The sequence below is a fragment of the Chelon labrosus genome, assembly GCF_963514085.1.
Source record: "Chelon labrosus genome assembly, chromosome: 18".
Classification (NCBI taxonomy): Eukaryota; Metazoa; Chordata; class Actinopteri; order Mugiliformes; family Mugilidae; genus Chelon; species Chelon labrosus.
The window spans coordinates 924,398-943,237 of record NC_140351.1 but is presented as its reverse complement, the minus strand read 5'-3'; the positions used below and the strand labels follow the sequence as shown (position 1 = coordinate 943,237).

At 44.3% G+C, this 18,840-nt stretch overlaps 1 protein-coding gene across 14 annotated transcripts in view; it reads left to right on the top strand.

Annotated features, from left to right (window-relative positions):
* LOC311503223 (uncharacterized protein) overlaps positions 1–18,840 on the top strand; it is a 101,590-nt gene that overhangs the window by 53,160 nt on the left and 29,590 nt on the right. For 8 of the 14 annotated variants that reach the window (XM_084565811.1, XM_084565817.1, XM_084565812.1 and 5 more), the window contains 8 exons: positions 1,400–1,516; positions 3,110–3,232; positions 3,850–4,043; positions 4,613–6,593; positions 6,730–6,903; positions 7,373–7,549; positions 11,339–11,512; positions 16,337–16,492. In XM_084565811.1, coding sequence (XP_084421937.1) covers positions 1,400–1,516; positions 3,110–3,232; positions 3,850–4,043; positions 4,613–6,593; positions 6,730–6,903; positions 7,373–7,549; positions 11,339–11,512; positions 16,337–16,492 — 3,096 coding nt within the window. Of the gene's footprint in view, positions 1–1,399; positions 1,517–3,109; positions 3,233–3,849; positions 4,044–4,612; positions 6,594–6,729; positions 6,904–7,372; positions 7,550–7,990; positions 9,282–11,338; positions 11,513–16,336; positions 16,493–18,840 lie in introns of those variants that run through there. The other 6 variants (XR_014699575.1, XM_084565813.1, XM_084565816.1 and 3 more) reach the window with 6 other exon arrangements.

Here is an 18,840-nt window from a genome sequence, read left to right as displayed (position 1 = left end):
TGAGAGTATTCACATCCAAACTGGAGGAAATCTGGAGGAATTAAAAACATTTTAATACACAATCCTCTATTTTCAGGGACTGAAGTGATTGGACAGATTCTCTCAGTCATAAATAAAATGCTCATTTTTAACCCTCGGGCTCCTGCAGGTGTTTTCCTGTGGGTTGATGTGTAGCTTGCTTGGGTTCTGATGCAGGTGGGGCAGCTAACCCTTCCTGTCCCGGTTGCTGTCCCTCCGTGCTGTCCACTGTCTCTCCAGTTGTCACCAAGCTTTCCTGGTCATCACCCAGCCTGTTCCTCTGAGTCACTGGTCAAGCCTGTGGGATAGTGTACAGATATTTCTATGGATGTGCTGTAGATAACACTTAGCAGACAGTGACTGAAGTCTGAGCCCATGAACATCATCACAGAATAGGTTTCCTCCTTTGTTCTGCTGAGCCTGGTCTTTACTGCAGCTGTCTTCAGTTGTTGATTCTTCCTTTAGTTTTGTCTTTTGAGTGAAATACGTTTAAATCAGGTTGAGGTTGACTTGGCCTCTGCAGAATATTCCACTTCTTCACCTTCACAAACTCCTGGGTTTCTTTCACACTATGTCTTGGCTCATTGTCCATCTGGACTGTGAAGCACCATCCAATCATCTTTCTTCATTTGTCTGAATATCTCTCTACACTTCAGAATTCATCCAGTGCATCTGTCACATCATCAATAAACACAGTGGCTCTGTGTCATTGGAACTGATTCCTGCTCATGATCTGACTGTGTTCTACAGATGATGTTGTGTTCTTCAGATCAGGAGTCGTTCCAAGTCTTCTCCAGACTTTTATCTTCCTGTTGTTCTGGTTCAGGTTGATCTGAGTTTCATTTCTCCAGAGATCCTGTTCCAGAGCTGTTCTGGCTTTTCTTACATGTTATTTGGTAAAGTCTAATCTGGTCTTTCTGTTGGAGGTTCATGAATTATTTACATCTGTAGAGTATTTTATTTCTGGTAGACTTGTATAATGATATGATTACCTTCCAGTAGAGTGCTCTTCTCTTGAATGGATATTGTGATGTGTCTTTTCTACTGTGGAAAGGATCCTGAGATCCTCCACCACTGTTGTCTTCTATGGATGTCCAGGAATATTGATGTTGCAGACAACTGTCCAATCACTGTTGAGCCTCTGAAAATGCAGAACTGTGTTTAGAAATGTTGTAATTTCTTCAGCCTCCTGAAAAGCTTCAAGTTAAAACTGACGTTCATACGTTAAGCCCTCGTTCTTTATATAACTGTAACTTAATTTATCCCCCACTGTGGGATACATTAAATGTTTATCTGATCTTAAATGTTTATGGAGGAATCAGTAGAGCTACTTAAACGTTTATCAGTGATTGATGAGAATAAAACATATTTGTTTCTGCAGAGGTCAGTACCACAGACCAGAGTTTCCAGTATCCAGCTGTCTGTCTATGAAGAGTGACAGGTCCTATGAATTAATTCCTCCATTCTTCAGTCTAGAACCTGGACCCTCAGACACAAGGTAAGAGAACTACTACTAACTTGTTCATGACTCATTTTAATCACTTCTGTCAGTTCCAGTTTATTTTCTGTCTCTGATGGTTGATTGAGTTTAACTAAAACGTATTTGTTATTCTAGCTGTTAACCAAAGTTTATTCAAGTTACAGTTATTAAATGAAGGTGGTCTTAAAGACTGCAGAGTCTCAGCTTTAATTTGAGAGTATTCACATCCAAACTGGAGGAAATCTGGAGGAATTAAAAACATTTTAATACACAATCCTCTATTTTCAGGGACTGAAGTGATTGGACAGATTCTCTCAGTCATAAATAAAATGCTCATTTTTAACCCTCGGGCTCCTGCAGGTGTTTTCCTGTGGGTTGATCTGTAGCTTGCTTGGGTTCTGATGCAGGTGGGGCAGCTAACCCTTCCTGTCCCGGTTGCCGTCCCTCTGTGCTGTCCACTGTCTCTCCAGTTGTCACCAAGCTTTCCTGGTCACCACCCAGCCTGTTCCTCTGAGTCACTGGTCAAGCCTGTGGGATAGTGTACAGATATTTCTATGGATGTGCTGTAGATAAGACTTAGCAGACAGTGACTGAAGTCTGAGCCCATGAACATCATCACAGAATAGGTTTCCTCCTTTGTTCTGCTGAGCCTGGTCTTTACTGCAGCTGTCTTCAGTTGTTGATTCTTCCTTTAGTTTTGTCTTTTGAGTGAAATACGTTTAAATCAGGTTGAGGTTGACTTGGCCTCTGCAGAATATTCCACTTCTTCACCTTCACAAACTCCTGGGTTTCTTTCACACTATGTCTTGGCTCATTGTCCATCTGGACTGTGAAGCACCATCCAATCATCTTTCTTCATTTGTCTGAATATCTCTCTACACTTCAGAATTCATCCAGTCCATCTGTCACATCATCAATAAACACAGTGACTCTGTGTCATTGGAACTGATTCCTGCTCATGATCTGACTGTGTTCTACAGATGATGTTGTGTTCTTCAGATCAGGAGTCGTTCCAAGTCTTCTCCAGACTTTTATCTTCCTGTTGTTCTGGTTCAGGTTGATCTGAGTTTCATCTGTCCAGAGACCCTGTTCCAGAGCTGTTCTGGCTTTTCTTACATGTTATTTGGTAAAGTCTAATCTGGTCTTTCTGTTGGAGGTTCATGAATTATTTACACCTGTAGAGTATTTTACTTCTGGTAGACTTGTATAATGAGATGATTACCTTCCAGTAGAGTGCTCTTCACTTGAATGGATATTGTGATGTGTCTTTTCTACTGTGGAAAGGATCCTGAGATCCTCCACCACTGTTGTCTTCTATGGATGTCCAGGAATATTGATGTTGCAGACAACTGTCCAATCACTGTTGAGCCTCTGAAAATGCAGGACTGTGTTTAGAAATGTTGTAATTTCTTCAGCCTCCTGAAAAGCTTCAAGTTAAAACTGACGTTCATACATTAAGCCCACGTTCTTTATATAACTGTAACTTAATTGATCCCCCACTGTGGGATGAATTAAATGTTTATCTGATCTTAAATGTTTATGGAGCTATCAGTAGAGCTGCTTAAACCTTTATCAGTGATTGATGAGAATAAAACATATTTGTTTCTGCAGAGGTCAGTACCACAGACAGAGACCAGAGTCTACAGTATCCAGCTGTCTGTCTATGAAGAGTGACAGGTCCTATGAATTTATTCCTCCATTCTTCAGTGAAGAACCTGGACCCTCAGACACAAGGTAAGAGACTGTTTCTACTGTAAACTGACCTGATGGAAGATGATGATTTTAGGATGAAGCAGAAATGTTCTGCTGAAAGATTTCTAGTCATGATGCAGATGTTTTAGTGCAGGTAGGTAAGATCCTAGTCTGGGTTTTAGAACCAGGAAGTACTGATGGATTGAACTGCAGTTTTCTCCTCCTCCCATAGTCAGTGTGTAGCAACTAGCCAGTATAGTTAGAATGTGATCTTTATCTGATCAATACTCCCTATCAGTCCAGTTCACTATCAGTAACACTTCTTAGACTCTTCTAAGCTCAGTTCAGACTGAACTAACTCAAGATAAAACAGTGAAGGACATAATCAGCTCTCTTTGATGGAAGGCTTTTACTGTGAAGTCTCTGCAGGAAGTGTTGAGTTTGTATTAACAGCAAACGGCAGGTAGATGACTCAGTGTTTAATAAGACAGCCAGATAGGAAAAGCAGTTGATTGGTGTTGATGAAAGCAGGAGAGTTGAAATCAAAGGAAGTCAATTCAAACTTTTCCTGTTCTCTGTGAGCGTCTGAGCTTCTGGACAGTGATGTCAAATGTTGACAATCTGCAAATGGTTTTAGTGATGAAGAAATGTGTTGACAGAGAGAGGAAGAGGAGTCCTGTTTCTGTGGAGGAGCAGCTGTCCTGCTGTGCTTTGTGTCAGGACGTCCTGAAGGATCCAGTCTCTAGCAGCTGTGGACACTGGTTCTGCAGACAGTGCATCACCTCATACTGGGACCAGTCTGCTTCATCAGGAGACTCCTCCTGTCCCCAGTGTGGACCAAGATCCAGAACAAGTAAGACTGTACATCTGTCTGCTGATGGACTCTTGATAAAATCATTTCTTAGTTTCCTACAGTTTTATTTATTCTCTTTTCTTTCCCTGCACTTCACATACCAGCCTTATTTTACTCATAACTGAGCTTTGTTAATTACTGCTGATATAAATTAATCTGTTCCTGTTGTGACCAGACACTAAGAGGCTTTTATTGTGAAACAGCCAGAGGAAATGTTTGTCACCTGATTAGCAGTATTTTGTTGTTAGTGCCGTTAAAAACAAGAGATGAACATATTGCTCATCATTTTATTAGTGGATCAGTCTTAAATATTACAGAGAGGAAGGAACAACCACAGTGAGCTGTTAGATGAAGAGCTGCAGACGAGCTGCCTCTGCTGTCAATCAAACACTGACACGCCCCCTCAGAGGCTGATAGAACAAAGAGCATTTCTAATGTTTCCTCTAAAAATGAGTTATTATGAGAAGAAAAAACTCTTTACAAAACATTTAAAGTCAGTTTTCTGTTCTTTGTGACTTCAAACAGAGATGACTGTTTTCTTTCTGTCTCACGTTTGTTCTTCTTTCCAGCTGATGTTGGTCTGCAGGAGGTTTTAGATGAACATAAGATCAGTCTGAGGAGGAGATGTGAACGTGTGACTGAAGGAAGTGATGTAACAGGAAGTGGAACCCTCCTCAACAGGATCTACACTGAGCTCTACATCACAGAGGGACCGAGTGAAGAGGTTAATACCCAACATGAGGTGAAGCAGCTTGAGACAGCTTCCAAGATGAAGGCCCTCCATGACACTCCAATCAAGTGCCACGACATCTTTAAAGCCTTACCTGACCAACAGAGACACATCAGAGTGGTTCTGACCAACGGCGTTGCTGGTGTTGGAAAAACCTTCTCAGTGCAGAAGTTCACTCTGGACTGGGCAGAGGGTTTGGAAAACCAAGATGTCAGTGTGGTGATTGTGCTTTCGTTCAGGGAGCTGAACTTGATCAAAGATGAGCAGTACAGTCTTCTCAGGCTGCTCCATGTTTTCCATCCAACATTACAGAAGGTCACAGCAGAGGAGCTGGCTGTCTGTAAAGTTTTGTTCATCTTTGACGGCCTGGATGAAAGCAGACTTTCATTGGACTTCAACAACAGGGAGGTTGTGTCTGATGTCACACAGAAGGCATCAGTCAATGTGCTGCTGACAAACCTCATCAAGGGGAAACTGCTTCCCTCGGCTCTGGTCTGGATCACTTCCCGACCTGCAGCAGCCAATCAGATCCCTCCTACATGTGTTGACAGGGTAACAGAAGTACGAGGCTTCACTGACGCCCAGAAGGAGGAGTACTTCAGGAGGAGGTTCAGTGATGAAGAGCTGTCCAGCAGAATCATCTCCCACATCAAGACATCCAGGAGCCTTCACATCCTGTGTGGAGTCCCAGTCTTCTGCTGGATCACTGCTACAGTTCTGGAGCACATGTTGACTACAGAGCAGAGAGGAGAGCTGCCCAAGACCCTGACTGACATGTACTCACACTTTGTGATGGTTCAGACAAAGAGGAAGAAGAACAAGTACCATGAGGGACATGAGACGAGTCCACAGGAGCTGATGGAGGCTGACAGGGAAGTTCTTCTGAAGCTGGGGAGGCTGGCGTTTGAACATCTGGAGAAAGGAAACATCATGTTCTACCAAGAAGACCTGGAGCTCTGTGGTCTTGATGTGACAGAGGCCTCAGTGTACTCAGGAGTTTGTACAGAGATCTTCAAAAGAGAGAATGTGATCTTCCAGAAATCAGTCTACTGCTTTGTTCATCTGAGCGTTCAGGAGTTTCTGGCTGCAGTCTACATGTTCCACTGTTACACCAACAAGAAGACAGAGGTGCTGGAGGACTTCCTGGGGAAAGACTGGTGGTATACCACTGAGTCTCTGGATGACTTCCTGGTGAACAGCTGGTATTATGATTCTTCTGTTGATGTTAGTGATGATGATTCAGATTCAGAAAACATTATTTGTCCCCAGGGGGCAAGTTATGTTGATGCCCTTGAGGATCATGATTCCCACAACAAGAAGACCAACATGCTGAAAGACATCTGGCATACCAGTAATTCAGTGGATGACTTCCTGTATGGAGCCATGAAGAAATCCCTGCTCAGTAAAAATGGTCACCTGGACCTGTTTGTTCACTTCCTTCATGGCCTCTCTCTGGAGTCCAACCAGAGACTCTTAGGAGGTCTGCTGGGTCAGACAGAGAACAGTCCAAGAATCATCCAGAGAGCCATCAACAACCTGAAGAAGATGAACACTGATGAAATGTCTCCTGACAGAAGCATCAACATCTTCCACTGTCTGATGGAGATGAACGACCTCTCAGTTCATCAGGAGATCCAAGAGTTCCTGAAGTCAGAGAACAGATCAAAGAAGAAACTCTCTGAGATCCACTGCTCAGCTCTGGCCTACATGCTGCAGATGTCAGAGGAGGTTCTGGATGAGTTGGACCTGAAGAAGTACAACACATCAGAGGAGGGACGACGGAGACTGATCCCAGCTGTGAGGAACTGCAGAAAGGCTCAGTGAGTCCAGATCATTAACAGAATCAATCAGATGTTCATCAGATGATCACCTCACTCTGTTTCATCCTCATTAAATCTGGATCTAGAATGTAAATGATCTGATTTTATAAAAGATTTATATGTTTTCTAATCACAGATTTACTGGATGTGGACTCATAGAGACTCACTGTGAAGTTGTGGCCTCAGCTCTGAAGTCCAACCCTTCCTATCTGACAGAGCTGGACATGAGTAATAATGACCTGAAGGATTCAGGAGTGAAGCATCTGTCTGCTGGACTGGAGAGTCCAAACTGTAGACTGGAGACTCTGAGGTCAGTTCACTGACTGGAGCTGTTGTAGGTTTTCTTTATTTATTCAGTTCAAATCATTGACTGATGTGTCAAATGTTCTTTAGTTGATAAATGTTCAGTATTTCAATCAGCACAATTATGAAGAAGTTTCTTTTTCTCAAATGTTCTGTTTTTCTGAACAGTTGAAGAACATTGACTCAGTCTTCTTATTTATTACAATCATACATCATCAACTATTACTCAGAACATATCACATATCATTGAAACTCCCCAAACTATAACTGGCCTCCAATCTTAAAACAACAAGTCCTGGTAAATATGCTGCTTTGGTGCAACAGTCCATTCTCTTCTCTGCTGATAATAAAAACGAGATACACAGTCACAGACTGTTACTGATGTTGTTGAGTCAGACTGATAGAAGGCTGCTGCTCTGAGTCAGGGTGAAACACATCATACATTTCATTGGAGATCACTTTTATTCTTTATTCAGTCTGAACAGATGCAGTTTGTCAGAGATCAGCTGTGATTCACTGGGACCAGCTCTGAAGTCCAACCCCTCCCATCTGAAACATCTGGACCTGGGTGACAACAACAACCTGAAGGATTCAGGAGTGAAGCAGCTGTGTGGTTTTCTGGAGAGTCCAGACTGTAGACTGGAGACTCTGAGGTCAGTTCACTGTCTGTTGCTGTTGTAGATCTGATATGTTTAATCACCAACTGAATCTAATTCATGTTCATCCAGAACTTTCCTCCATTAATCTGTAAATGTCCTTTAGTTCAAGAGTGTTTGTATCAGAAACTGTAGAAAATGTCCACTGTTAGTTGTTAAAGTCAATGAAGCTTAAAGATAGATAGATAGATAGGTTTTATTTGTCACATGCACAGTTATACATAGTACAATGCACAGTGAAATGTGTTGTTGTACCTGCAGCCAGTAGTAAAAAAAATATATAAGTACTACAGTAAACAGTAGTTACACACAAGGTAAGCAATGTAAGTGTAATGTACACCGATAGAGGATTAAAATATATAAAAAAAATAAAAATAAAAAATAAAATAATAATATAGACTGAATAAAAATATAGACTGGTAAACCTCCCTCCTGTAGGCTGTCTCGTCGTCGTGGGAGATTAGTCCTACAACAGCGGTGCCGTCAGCAAACTTGATGATGATGTTGGAGTCTGAAGTGGCCTCGCAGTCGTGTGTGTACAGCGAGTACAGCAGAGGGCTGAGCACACAGCCCTGGGGGGATCCAGTGTTGAGAGTCAGGGGGGCTGAAGTGTGGTGACCCACTTGGACCACCTGTGGTCTGCCGGTCAGGAAGCTGTAGATCCACCTGCACAGGGAGGAGTCCAGACCCAGGTCATACAGCTTAGCAGCCAGTCTGGAGGGGACTATGGTATTGAATGCTGAGCTGTAGTCAACAAACAGCACTCTCACATAGTTTCCCTTACCAGTGTCCACATGGGAGAGGGTCTTGTGGAGGAGGAGGTTTATGGCATCATCTGTAGATCTGTCCAGCGGGTATGCAAACTGCAGTGGATCCAGGGTGGCTGTTAGGACACAGTAATGCAGGGGAGCTGCCTCTAGGGGGGGCACCAGATGAAACATGTAATGGTGTAGTAGAAGTTATCTTCTTCTACACACTGTATATTAGTGGTGTGTGATACCGCTAGATTTGGTATCGATCTGATACCAAGTAAATACAGGGCCAGTATCGCTGATACCGATACTCTTTAATAATTAAGGTGGATGCATCATCAATCTGAATCAATCTAAATCTGAATGAATTTTCATGACCTTTAAGTGTTTTTGTGATTTGTCTTTTGGATTATTAATCAGTTACAATCTAGTACAAAGTTAATGAAAAATGAAAAGTAAGTAGAAAATACTTTATTATCACAATAAAAGTTTTTCTTCAGAAACAAAATTATCACTTGAGAACAAATGAAAAGAAATTCTTTTTCAGACAGAGTGCTCAGAAACTACAATACAATTATAAACTAAATCTCTCCCTTCATTGAACTTCTTTCTGGATTGTTCTCTTAAATAAACACATGGATTAAAGTTTTCCGTCCTGCGACGGATTTCCGTCAACTCGGGTCTCAAAAGGCTAAAAATGAGATCGGTGCAGATCCGAAGAGAAAAAAAAAAGAGGGGGGGCGGGTCTACAACACCGATATGATACGCAACACCTTCACCTATCAGCTGTGGAGTTTTAACTGTCTGAGAGGAGCCTGCCTGCGCGCTTCGGGATGCGCAGAGCTCTCCTCCGGTGAGGAGGGAGACACGCCGCGGCCCTCGGCCGAAGAAGGGAGGCAGCAGCAGACCAACCTCGCGCCAGGCGGAGGTGGTTGTGCCAGACCGTTAATGATCCTTCCGCAGGTTCACCTACAGAAACCTTGTTACAACTTTTACTTCCTCTAGATAGTCAAGTTTGATCGTCTTCTCGGCGCTCCGCCAGGGCCGTGACCGACTCCAGCGGGGCCGATCCGAGGACGTCACTAAACCATTCAATCGGTAGTAGCGACGGGCGGTGTGTACAAAGGGCAGGGACTTAATCAACGCGAGCTTATGACCCGCGCTTACTGGGAATTCCGCGTTCATGGGAAATAATTGCAATCCCCAATCCCTATCACGAGTGGGGTTCAGCGGGTTACCCACGATTTTTTTTTTTAATGCTCAATGCATGTTTTTTTTTATGTCGCGTCAATTTATCATTCAATCAAACATGACCAAAAAGAAAGGCACAAGGCATGTCCACAAACAAAAGGTTAAAACTCCACAGTGATTGCCTAAAAAAATTTTCAGTCAGATGATTTTTTTTTGCTTTAATCCCTGTAAACAAAGTGTACAAAATGATCAGTCCACAACAAATATTATAAACATGTCAAACAAATGATTTTGTTCTAGTAGCATGTATGTTTAGGAAGTACAATACAAAACTAAGATAACATTTGTCTCCTTTGGGGCAGCCGTGGCCTACTGGTTAGTGCCTTGGGCTTGTGACCGGAGGGCTGCCGGTTCAAACCCCCGACCGGTAGAAAGCGGCTGAAGTGCCCTTGAGCAAGGCACCTAACCCCTCACTGCTCCCTGAGCGCCGCTGTAGCATGGCAGCTCACTGCTCCGGGTTAGTGTGTGCTTCACCTCACTGTGTGCTTTGTGTTCACTAATTCACGGATGGGATAAATGCAGAGACCAAATTCCTTGTATACACAAGTATACTTGGCCGATAGACACTTAATCTTAATCTTAGTTCTTTTCTTCTTTTCGGGGGTCTGTCGGGGCCAGGGGGCGGGGGATTCTTCTCCTCCTCTCTCCGTTTCTGTAGCTCTGCGTTTTCTTGTCCATGATTTTTCATCTGCTTTTACAAGTTTGTTGTGTTGCCACTGTATCTTCCAGCCTTTTTCCAAATAGTCCAACTTGCTGTCGCTCCTCTTCCTCTCTGCCATTCTCCTGCTCCGTCTCTGTGCTGTGTGTAATGCTCTGCTGCTGGCCGGGCCTGGCAGGTAGTGGTGGGCGGAGCTTGGTTACCTGGCGCCGCTGAGTCACGTGACGGTGCAACAAACACAGGAGAGGAGGAGGAGGAGCAGAGTGAGCCTGCTCTGCTCTGGGACAGCAGCAGCATTTAGACAAACACAGTCAGGTTACAGCCTCTTTAATGAAACAAGAGAGAAAGTGAAACTGAAGGATCCATCTCATTACATTGGTATCCATCAATATTGATAGCAACGTTGGTATCAATATTGATGGATACCTGGATGGATCCACCCACCACTACTGTGTATGCACACCAAGCTGAGCCACCTGCTCTGCTCTTTAAAATCCTCAGATGGATCCTCTTGTTTTATCTCTTCCTGAGCCTATGCTCTTTGTTATTGATGTTGTGGCTCGTGTGGAACTTTATTACAGTTTCATTCAAATGACTGGCGTTGTCATTTTATTTCCATAACCGCTGTGCTATGATGACGGGTTGTGTTAGCTCCATGCTCATTTAAAGTTGCTGCAATTTTAGTTGAAGGCGTCTGAAAATCTTCTAACATTTCCTCCAACTGATCTGCTTTCTGCCTCTGATCCTGAGCCTGTCATCATCCTCTTTGCTCTTTAAAGTGGAAGCTTGTGCTAAATTTGTTCCATTCTATTGAAAATGTTAGTGTTTGACTTTAATTCAAATGTGAGAGCTCATTGTTGTGATGCTGATTATTTTGTTCTATGTGTGTTCTGGTCATTTGAGCAGATTAAACATGCTGCCTTTAATATGGCTATAAAAAAGATGGTTGTGTTTTTAAAGGTGTGGGGGATTGGGGGGGTGTCAACCTGGTTGGGACATAGAAGGGGGGGCACAGCCAAAAAAGTTTGGGAAACGCTGCAGTAATGTTGAGCTGCACATTTAAAACCTGAACACATCTGATTGAATTATTCATCATTTAATCTACATCTTTTATTCTTTATTCAGATTGAGGAGCTGCAGTTTGTCAGAGATCAGCTGTGATTCTCTGGTCTCAGCTCTGAAGTCCAACCCCTCCCATCTGAAACATCTGGACCTGAGCAGAAACAACCTAAAGGATTCAGGAGTGAAGCAGCTGTGTGGTTTTCTGGAGAGTCCAGACTGTAGACTGGAGACTCTGATGTGAGTTCACTGTCTGTTACTGTTGTAGATCTGATATGTTTAATCACCAACTGAATCTAATTCATGTTCATCCAGAACTTTCCTCCATAAATCTGTATTGTCCATAATGGAGAGCAGTTTGTCCAGTGTCGTCCTGTCCCTCACTGAGACAAACGTCTCCAACTCACTGCCAATGACATGACCAGCCTTTCGGATCAACTTGTCGATCCTACTCATGTCCTTTTTGCTGGTGCTGCTCCCCCAACAAACCACAGCAAAGTCCAGGGCACTCACAACAACAGTCTGGTAGAACATCTCCAGCAACTTGCTGCATACATTGAAAGACCTAAGCTTCCTCAGGAAGTACAGTCTACTCAGTCCGTTCTTGTCCACAGCATCACTGTTGTCCCTCCAGTCCAGTCTGCTGTTCATGTGGACTCCCTGGTTCTTATAGTGGTCCACTACTTCCACATCTAGGCCCTGTATGGTGATGGGCTCCACTGGTGTCCTCTTCCTCCTGAAGTCAATGACCAGCTCCTTGGTCTTGTCCACATTCAGGAGTAGGTGGTTTTCCTGGGACCACTCTACAAAGTCTCCGATCAGTGTCCTGTACTCCACCTCATGTCCATCACTAATACACCCAACCACTGCAGAGTCATCAGAGAACTTCTGCACGTGTCAGGACCCAGAGCTGGACTGGAAATCAGAGGTGTAGAGAGTGAACAGAAATGGAGACAGGACAGTCCCCTGTGGTGCCCCCACATTACTGACAACAGTATCAGACAGGGAGCCCCCCCAGCCGCACAAACTGGGGCCTGTCAGACAAGTAATCAGTAATCCAGGAAACAATGGAAGAGCTGACACCCATCCTGAGCAGCTTCTCACTCATCAGAAAGGGCTGAATGGTGTTAAAAGCACTGGAGAAATCAAAGAACATGATCCTCACAGAGCCCTTCCCACCATCCATGTGAGAGTGAGCACGGTGCAGCAGGTAGATGACAGCATCATCCACACCAACATGAGGCTGATACGCAAACTGAAGAGGGTCCAAGACAGGGGTCACCAGGGGTCTCAGCTGAGCCAGGACGAATCTCTCCAGGACCTTCATGACATGTGACGTCAGTGCAACCGGTCTGAAGTCGTTGAGGCCAGATGGGATGGGCTTCTTGGGCACCGGCACTACACAGGATGTTTTCCATAGCACCGGTATCCTTTCCAGCTTCAGACTCAGGTTGAAGATGAAGTGCAGGATGCCAGACAGCTGTGAAGCGCAAGTCCTCAGGACCCGGGGGTTGACACGATCGGGGCCTGCTGTCTTGCCTTGCTTGACTCTCTCCAGCTGTCTTCTCACCTGGCCAGGCGTCACAGTCATAGGGCTGGTCTTCTCAGTGGGGGTGGGAGTAGGGGGGAGAGCAGAGGTGATAGGCGGGAAGGGATCAGTGGTGAGTTGTTGATTGGCCGTCTGGGGAGGTGTAAAGACTGGAGTGGTGGGGGGGGTGGAGGGCCAGCAGGGGGTCCAGCACTGAATCTATTGAAGAAGACATTCAGGTCGTTGGCTCTGTCTGGGCTGCCGTCCTGTTGCTTGGCTTTGATATTGAAGCCAGTGATCAGCTTCATGCCCCTCCACACGTCCCGAGTGTTGTTCTGCTGGAGCTTGTCCTCCAACTTCCTCCTGTAGGCGTCCTTACACTCCTTCAGCTGGATCTTGAGCTGCCAATGTATCCTCTTCAACTCGTCCTTATCTCCAGATCTGAAGGCCTGCTTCTTCTTGTTCAGCAGATCCTTCAGCTGGCTGGTGATCCAAGGCTTGTTGTTAGGATAACAGTGGACAGTCCTTGTAGGGATTACTGTATCCTCACAGAAGTTTATATAGTCCGTGATGCAGTCTGTCATGCTGTCAATGTCATTCCCATGGGGCTGGCAGAGCACATCCCAGTTGGTGGTATCAAAGCAGTCCTGCAGAGCATCGCAAGCCTCCTCACTCCACCTCCTAACTGTCCTCGTGGAGACAGACTGTCTCTTTGCTGCAGGGACATACTCAGGTGTTAACAACACCAAGTTGTGATCAGACCGTCCCAGTGGGGGCAGGGCAGTGGCACTGTATGCATCCTTTGAATTAGCATACAGTAGGTCCAGATTTCTATTTTCCTGGGTCGCACAAAGAACAAACTGGTGGAAAGTGGGTAAAACAGTGTCCAAGGTGATATGATTAAAATCCCCAGAAATGACAACGAGGGCCTTCAGGTGTTTGGACTGTTGCCTAGCAACAGTGGCGTGGATGGTGTCACTCGCTGCTGCCTTGTCCGCTGAGGGAGGGATGTAAACTCCCACAAAGATGACAGACGTGAATTCCCTCGGTAAATAATATGGACGCATTCCCACAGCTAAAAGTTCAATGTCCAGTGTACAGACACGCTCCTTCACAGTCACATGAGCGGGATTGCACCATCTCTCATTCACAAACAGCAATCTCGCCGCCGTTCTTCTTACCGCTCAGGACCGTGTCTCTATCCGCCCGTAGAGTCTTGAAGCCGGGTATAGACGCACTGTGGTCCGGGAAGTCCGCGTGCAGCCAGGTCTCCGTAAAACACCAAATACTGCTCACGGCGTACTCCCTCTGGGTCCTAACAAGCGCACACAGTTCGTCCATCTTATTAACCAGAGACCTCACGTTCCCCATAAGGACAGATGGTACCGCTGGTTTGAATTTCCGTCTCCGCTCTTTCACTTTCGCGCCAGCACGGCATCCCCGGCGCTTCTTCCTAAGTTCCTCGGGAATCTCAGGCCTCGCTCCGGACAGCGCAGGGGGTCTGGACACCGCTAGCAGTTGCTCTCGTGTATATACGAAAGGACGGTCACTCTGCTGAGCGCTACAGCTCAACACGGAAAGTCCAGAAAAAACGAAAAAAAGCAGCTTAAAAAGACAAAAACGGCCAAAAAACATGGTGATAGAATTTTGGCATAGGATTCAAGAATAAGTTAGAAAAAAAAAATAGAAATCATCCTCTTTGCTCTTCAAAGTGGAAGCTTGTGGTAAATTTGTTCCATTATATTGAAAATGTTAGTGTTTCACTTTAATTCAAATGTGAGAGCTCATAGATAGATATAGATAGGTTTTATTTGTCACATGCACAGTTATACATAGTACAATGCACAGTGAAATGTACTGTTGTACCTGCAGCCAGTAGTAAAAAAATATATAAGTACTACAGTAAACAGTAGTTACTACAGTAAACAGTAGTTGCACACAAGGTAAGCGATATAAGTGTAATGTACACCGATAGAGAAATAGAATATTAAAAAAAATAAAATAAAAAAATAAGAATAAAAATAAAAATATCGACTGAATAAAAATATAGACTGGTAAACTTGGGGGGGGGGGGTAGTATATGTACATAAATTTACAGTGTTAAATATTAAGCAGCTACATGAATAAAGTGCAGTGGTATTTAAGTCCAGTTAAGGCTCAGAGTTGAGCAGGCGGATGGCATGGGGATAAAAACTCTTCTTCAGCCTCTCAGTCTTTGTCCTCAGGCATCGGAAACGCCGGCCTGATGGCAGTAGAGAGAAGAGAGAGTGTCCGGGCTGACTGGGCTGTTTCAGGATCTTTGTGACCCTTAACCTGCAACGTTTGGTGTAAATGTCCTGCAGGTTGGGGAGGGGGGTTCTGATGGTCCGCTCCGCTGAACGGACCACCCTCTTGAGGGCCAGGACGTCCTGCCTAGTACAGTTTCCCATCCAGGTGGTGATGCTCCCACACAAGATGCTCTCGATGGTGCAGGTGTAAAAGTTTCTGAGCACCTTGAGAGGGAGCTTAAAGTCTCTGAGGCGTCTGAGGAGGTAGAGACGCTGTCTGGCCTTCTTCACGATGGTGTTCAGATGGTGAGTCCATGACAGGTCCTGTGAGATGGTCACTCCCAGGTATCTGAAAGTGTCCACTCTTTCCACCTCAGAGCCACAGATAAAAAGTGGATGGAAGTCCCTCTGTTGTTTCCTGCTGAAGTCCACAATCAGTTCCTTTGTTTTGCTGACGTTCAGCAGGAGGTGGTTCTCCCTGCACCAGTCCTCCAGGTGGGACACCTCCCTCCTGTAGGCTGTCTCGTCGTCGTGGGAGATTAGTCCTACAACAGCGGTGTCGTCAGCAAACTTAATGATGATGTTGGAGTCTGAAGTGGCCTCGCAGTCGTGTGTGTACAGCGAGTACAGCAGAGGGCTGAGCACCTGCACAGGGAGGAGTCCAGGCCCAGGTCATGCAGCTTAGCAGCCAGTCTGGAGGGGACTATGGTATTGAATGCTGAGCTGTAGTCAACAAACAGCACTCTCACATAGAGTCTTGTGGAGGAGGAGGTTTATGGCGTCATCTGTAGATCTGTCCGGCCTGTATGCAAACTGTAGTGGATCCAGGGTGGTGGGCAGTGTGGACGTGATGAATGTCTTGATCAGTCTCTCAAAACATTTCATCACCACAGATGTGAGGGCTATGGGCCTGAAGTCATTGGAGCTGCTGGGGTGTGGTTTCTTTGGGACAGGGACTGTTATGGACTTCTTGAAGCAGGTTGGGATCACACACTCATTGTTGTGATGGTGATTATTTTGTTCTATGCGTGTTCTGGTCATTTGAGCAGATTAAACATGCTGCCTTTAATATGGCTATAAAAAAGATGGTTGTGTTTTTAAAGGTGTGGGGGATTGGGGGGGGTGTCAACCTGGTTGGGACATAGAAGGGGGGGCACAGCCAAAAAAGTTTGGGAAACGCTGCAGTAATGTTGAGCTGCAAATTTAAAACCTGAACACATCTGATTGAATTATTCATCATTTAATCTACATCTTTTATTCTTTATTTAGATTGCAGGGCTGCAGTTTGTCAGAGATCAGCTGGGATTCTCTGGGACCAGCTCTGAAGTCCAACCCCTCCCATCTGAAACATCTGGACCTGAGTTACAACGACCTGAAGGATTCAGGAGTGAAGCAGCTGTGTGGCCTTGGACTGGAGAAACTGGGGTCAGTTCACTGTCTGTTACTGTTGTAGATCTGATATGTTTAATCACCAACTGAATCTAATTCATGTTCATCCAGAACTTTCCTCCATAAATCTGTAAATGTCCTTTAGTTCAAGACGAGTGTTTGTATCAGAAACTGTAGAAAATGTCCACTGTTAGTTGTTAAAGTCAATGAAGCTTAAAGGCTGTTAGGACACAGTAATGCAGGGGAGCTGCCTCTAGGGGGGGCACCAGATGAAACATGTAATGGTGTAGAACAGACCTGGACATTACACGACCCGTGGACCGTATACGGTCCTTTGGCTGACTTTGACCGGCCCGTGTAAAGCTGGTTTGTTCTCAATTGTTCTCGACAGATGATGAAGACAGAACATTTTTTTCGTGGTGTCCTAAGTTAGCATGCTAATGCTAATACCGTGTCAAATATGCTGCTGTTATTTGGCTAACGTCACTTTCAGTGTGTCTGTATGTTAGCACAGCTGGGGTAGACTCCAGCAGACCCCCGCGACCCTTAACAGGAATAAGCGGGTACAGAAGATGAATGAATGAATGAATGAATGTATGTTAGCATGTATGTTAACACACTGGTGTTTAGCTGCAGTGGTGTTGTCATTTATAGTAGTTTTCTCTAATAAGATTCTGACAAGTTTGTCAATAAAGTTGGGAGGAGGAGCTAATTGACGTACCTGCCTGACGCATGTAAAACACCTGTGGGTCAGTTTTGATAGATCTAAAATATTATTTTGAGGCCTGATACAGTTATGAGCCTTGAGTTTGACATGTGTGGTTTATGAATGATCATTTATTTAACTAGTGCAGTGCCCGTCGGAAGTATGTATTCCTATAGTGGGAGCTGAAGAAGATTTTTCAGTTGTGACCATTGTCGTGACCCATGTCTCCTCCCCACAAAGACATTAATTGTAATGTTTTTACTGGTGATTTTAATTGTATATACACATAGTAACATACAAAATACAAATGTAGAATCAGAATCAGAAATACAGTAGCCTATGTACATTTACAAATAAATAAATAGTGTTCAACAGAGTGACTGCTTGGGGAAAGAAGCTGTCTTTGTGTTGGCTGGTTTTGGTAAACATCTTCGTGCCCGTAGCGAGACACCTGCCCAGTTTCAAATCAATCGGGCCAACGGTTCGCGAGATATGCGTGCCACAGACAGACGGACACACAGACAGACGCTTCTTGATTTATAGATAGATGGCGGACTACATGCTAGTTTTCCTGCTGGAGAAGATATTGAGCCTATTAGGGTTACCAGGGCAAAATATAATTTCTCCTTGAGTTTGGTTTCTTCTAAAGCCGATTTGTAAACAGTGCTCAAGATTTGTGCGCATGCTCCGCCTCTTCCTCTCCGTTTTTGGTGAATTTATGAAAGTGGCTGTTTTTGATGCCATGGCAACCGGAGTAGTGGAAATATTAGAGCGGAGAAAACCTATTTTACCGATATATTTTACATTTCTTCTAGCAGTGCACATCTTCGTGCCCGTAGCGAGACACCTGCCCAGTTTCAAATCCATCGGGCCAACGGTTCGCGAGATATGCGTGCCACAGACAAACAGAGTGACACACAGACAGACGTTCCTTGCATTATTAGATAGATATACAGTAGTATTAGACGATATAAATATTATATATGGTCATTTAAAAAACAAATCATAATAGATTACACTGGGTGAAAAGTGCGATTTTCCCGTAAACGCCCAGAGATCTCCCTAATTTTCGGCAGTTAATGACAATTTGCAACCCGCGAAGGTCGCGTTTGTCTGTGCCACAAATTGTCGTTAACGAACCATGACGTGTGAGATCTCGCTAATGGTTCTAATTAGCATATGAATGCAGCGAAACCGTGCCTGGCCAGGTCTGGCTTGAGTATCCTTAGTCAGTATTGGATGAAACCACAACTTTCAAACAAGTAAAATCACTCATGATTGGCAGAGAAACCGCGCCTGGTCAGGCCAGGCTTGAATGTCCTTACACAGTATTGGATGAAACCACAACTTTCAAACGAGTAAAATCACTCGTGATTGGTTGGCACACCGGTGGTCACCCTGGCTCATAATAAATGTAAACCTCAATAATAATTTATATATTATATATATTTATTTATTTATTTATATGATATGTTATTATGCTGTATATTCATGTCATTGTTATCCTAGGCTACTACACTATTATTACCATCAAGGACATGAATGAATTTATTGAGGAAAAGAACATTTGCCAAGACCATGTTTAAGCAAAAAAAGAGCTTTATTAAAGAAAGAGCTTTATCAAAACAAACACACAACTATGTACATAGTGAGGATCTGCCCACACAACATATGGGTA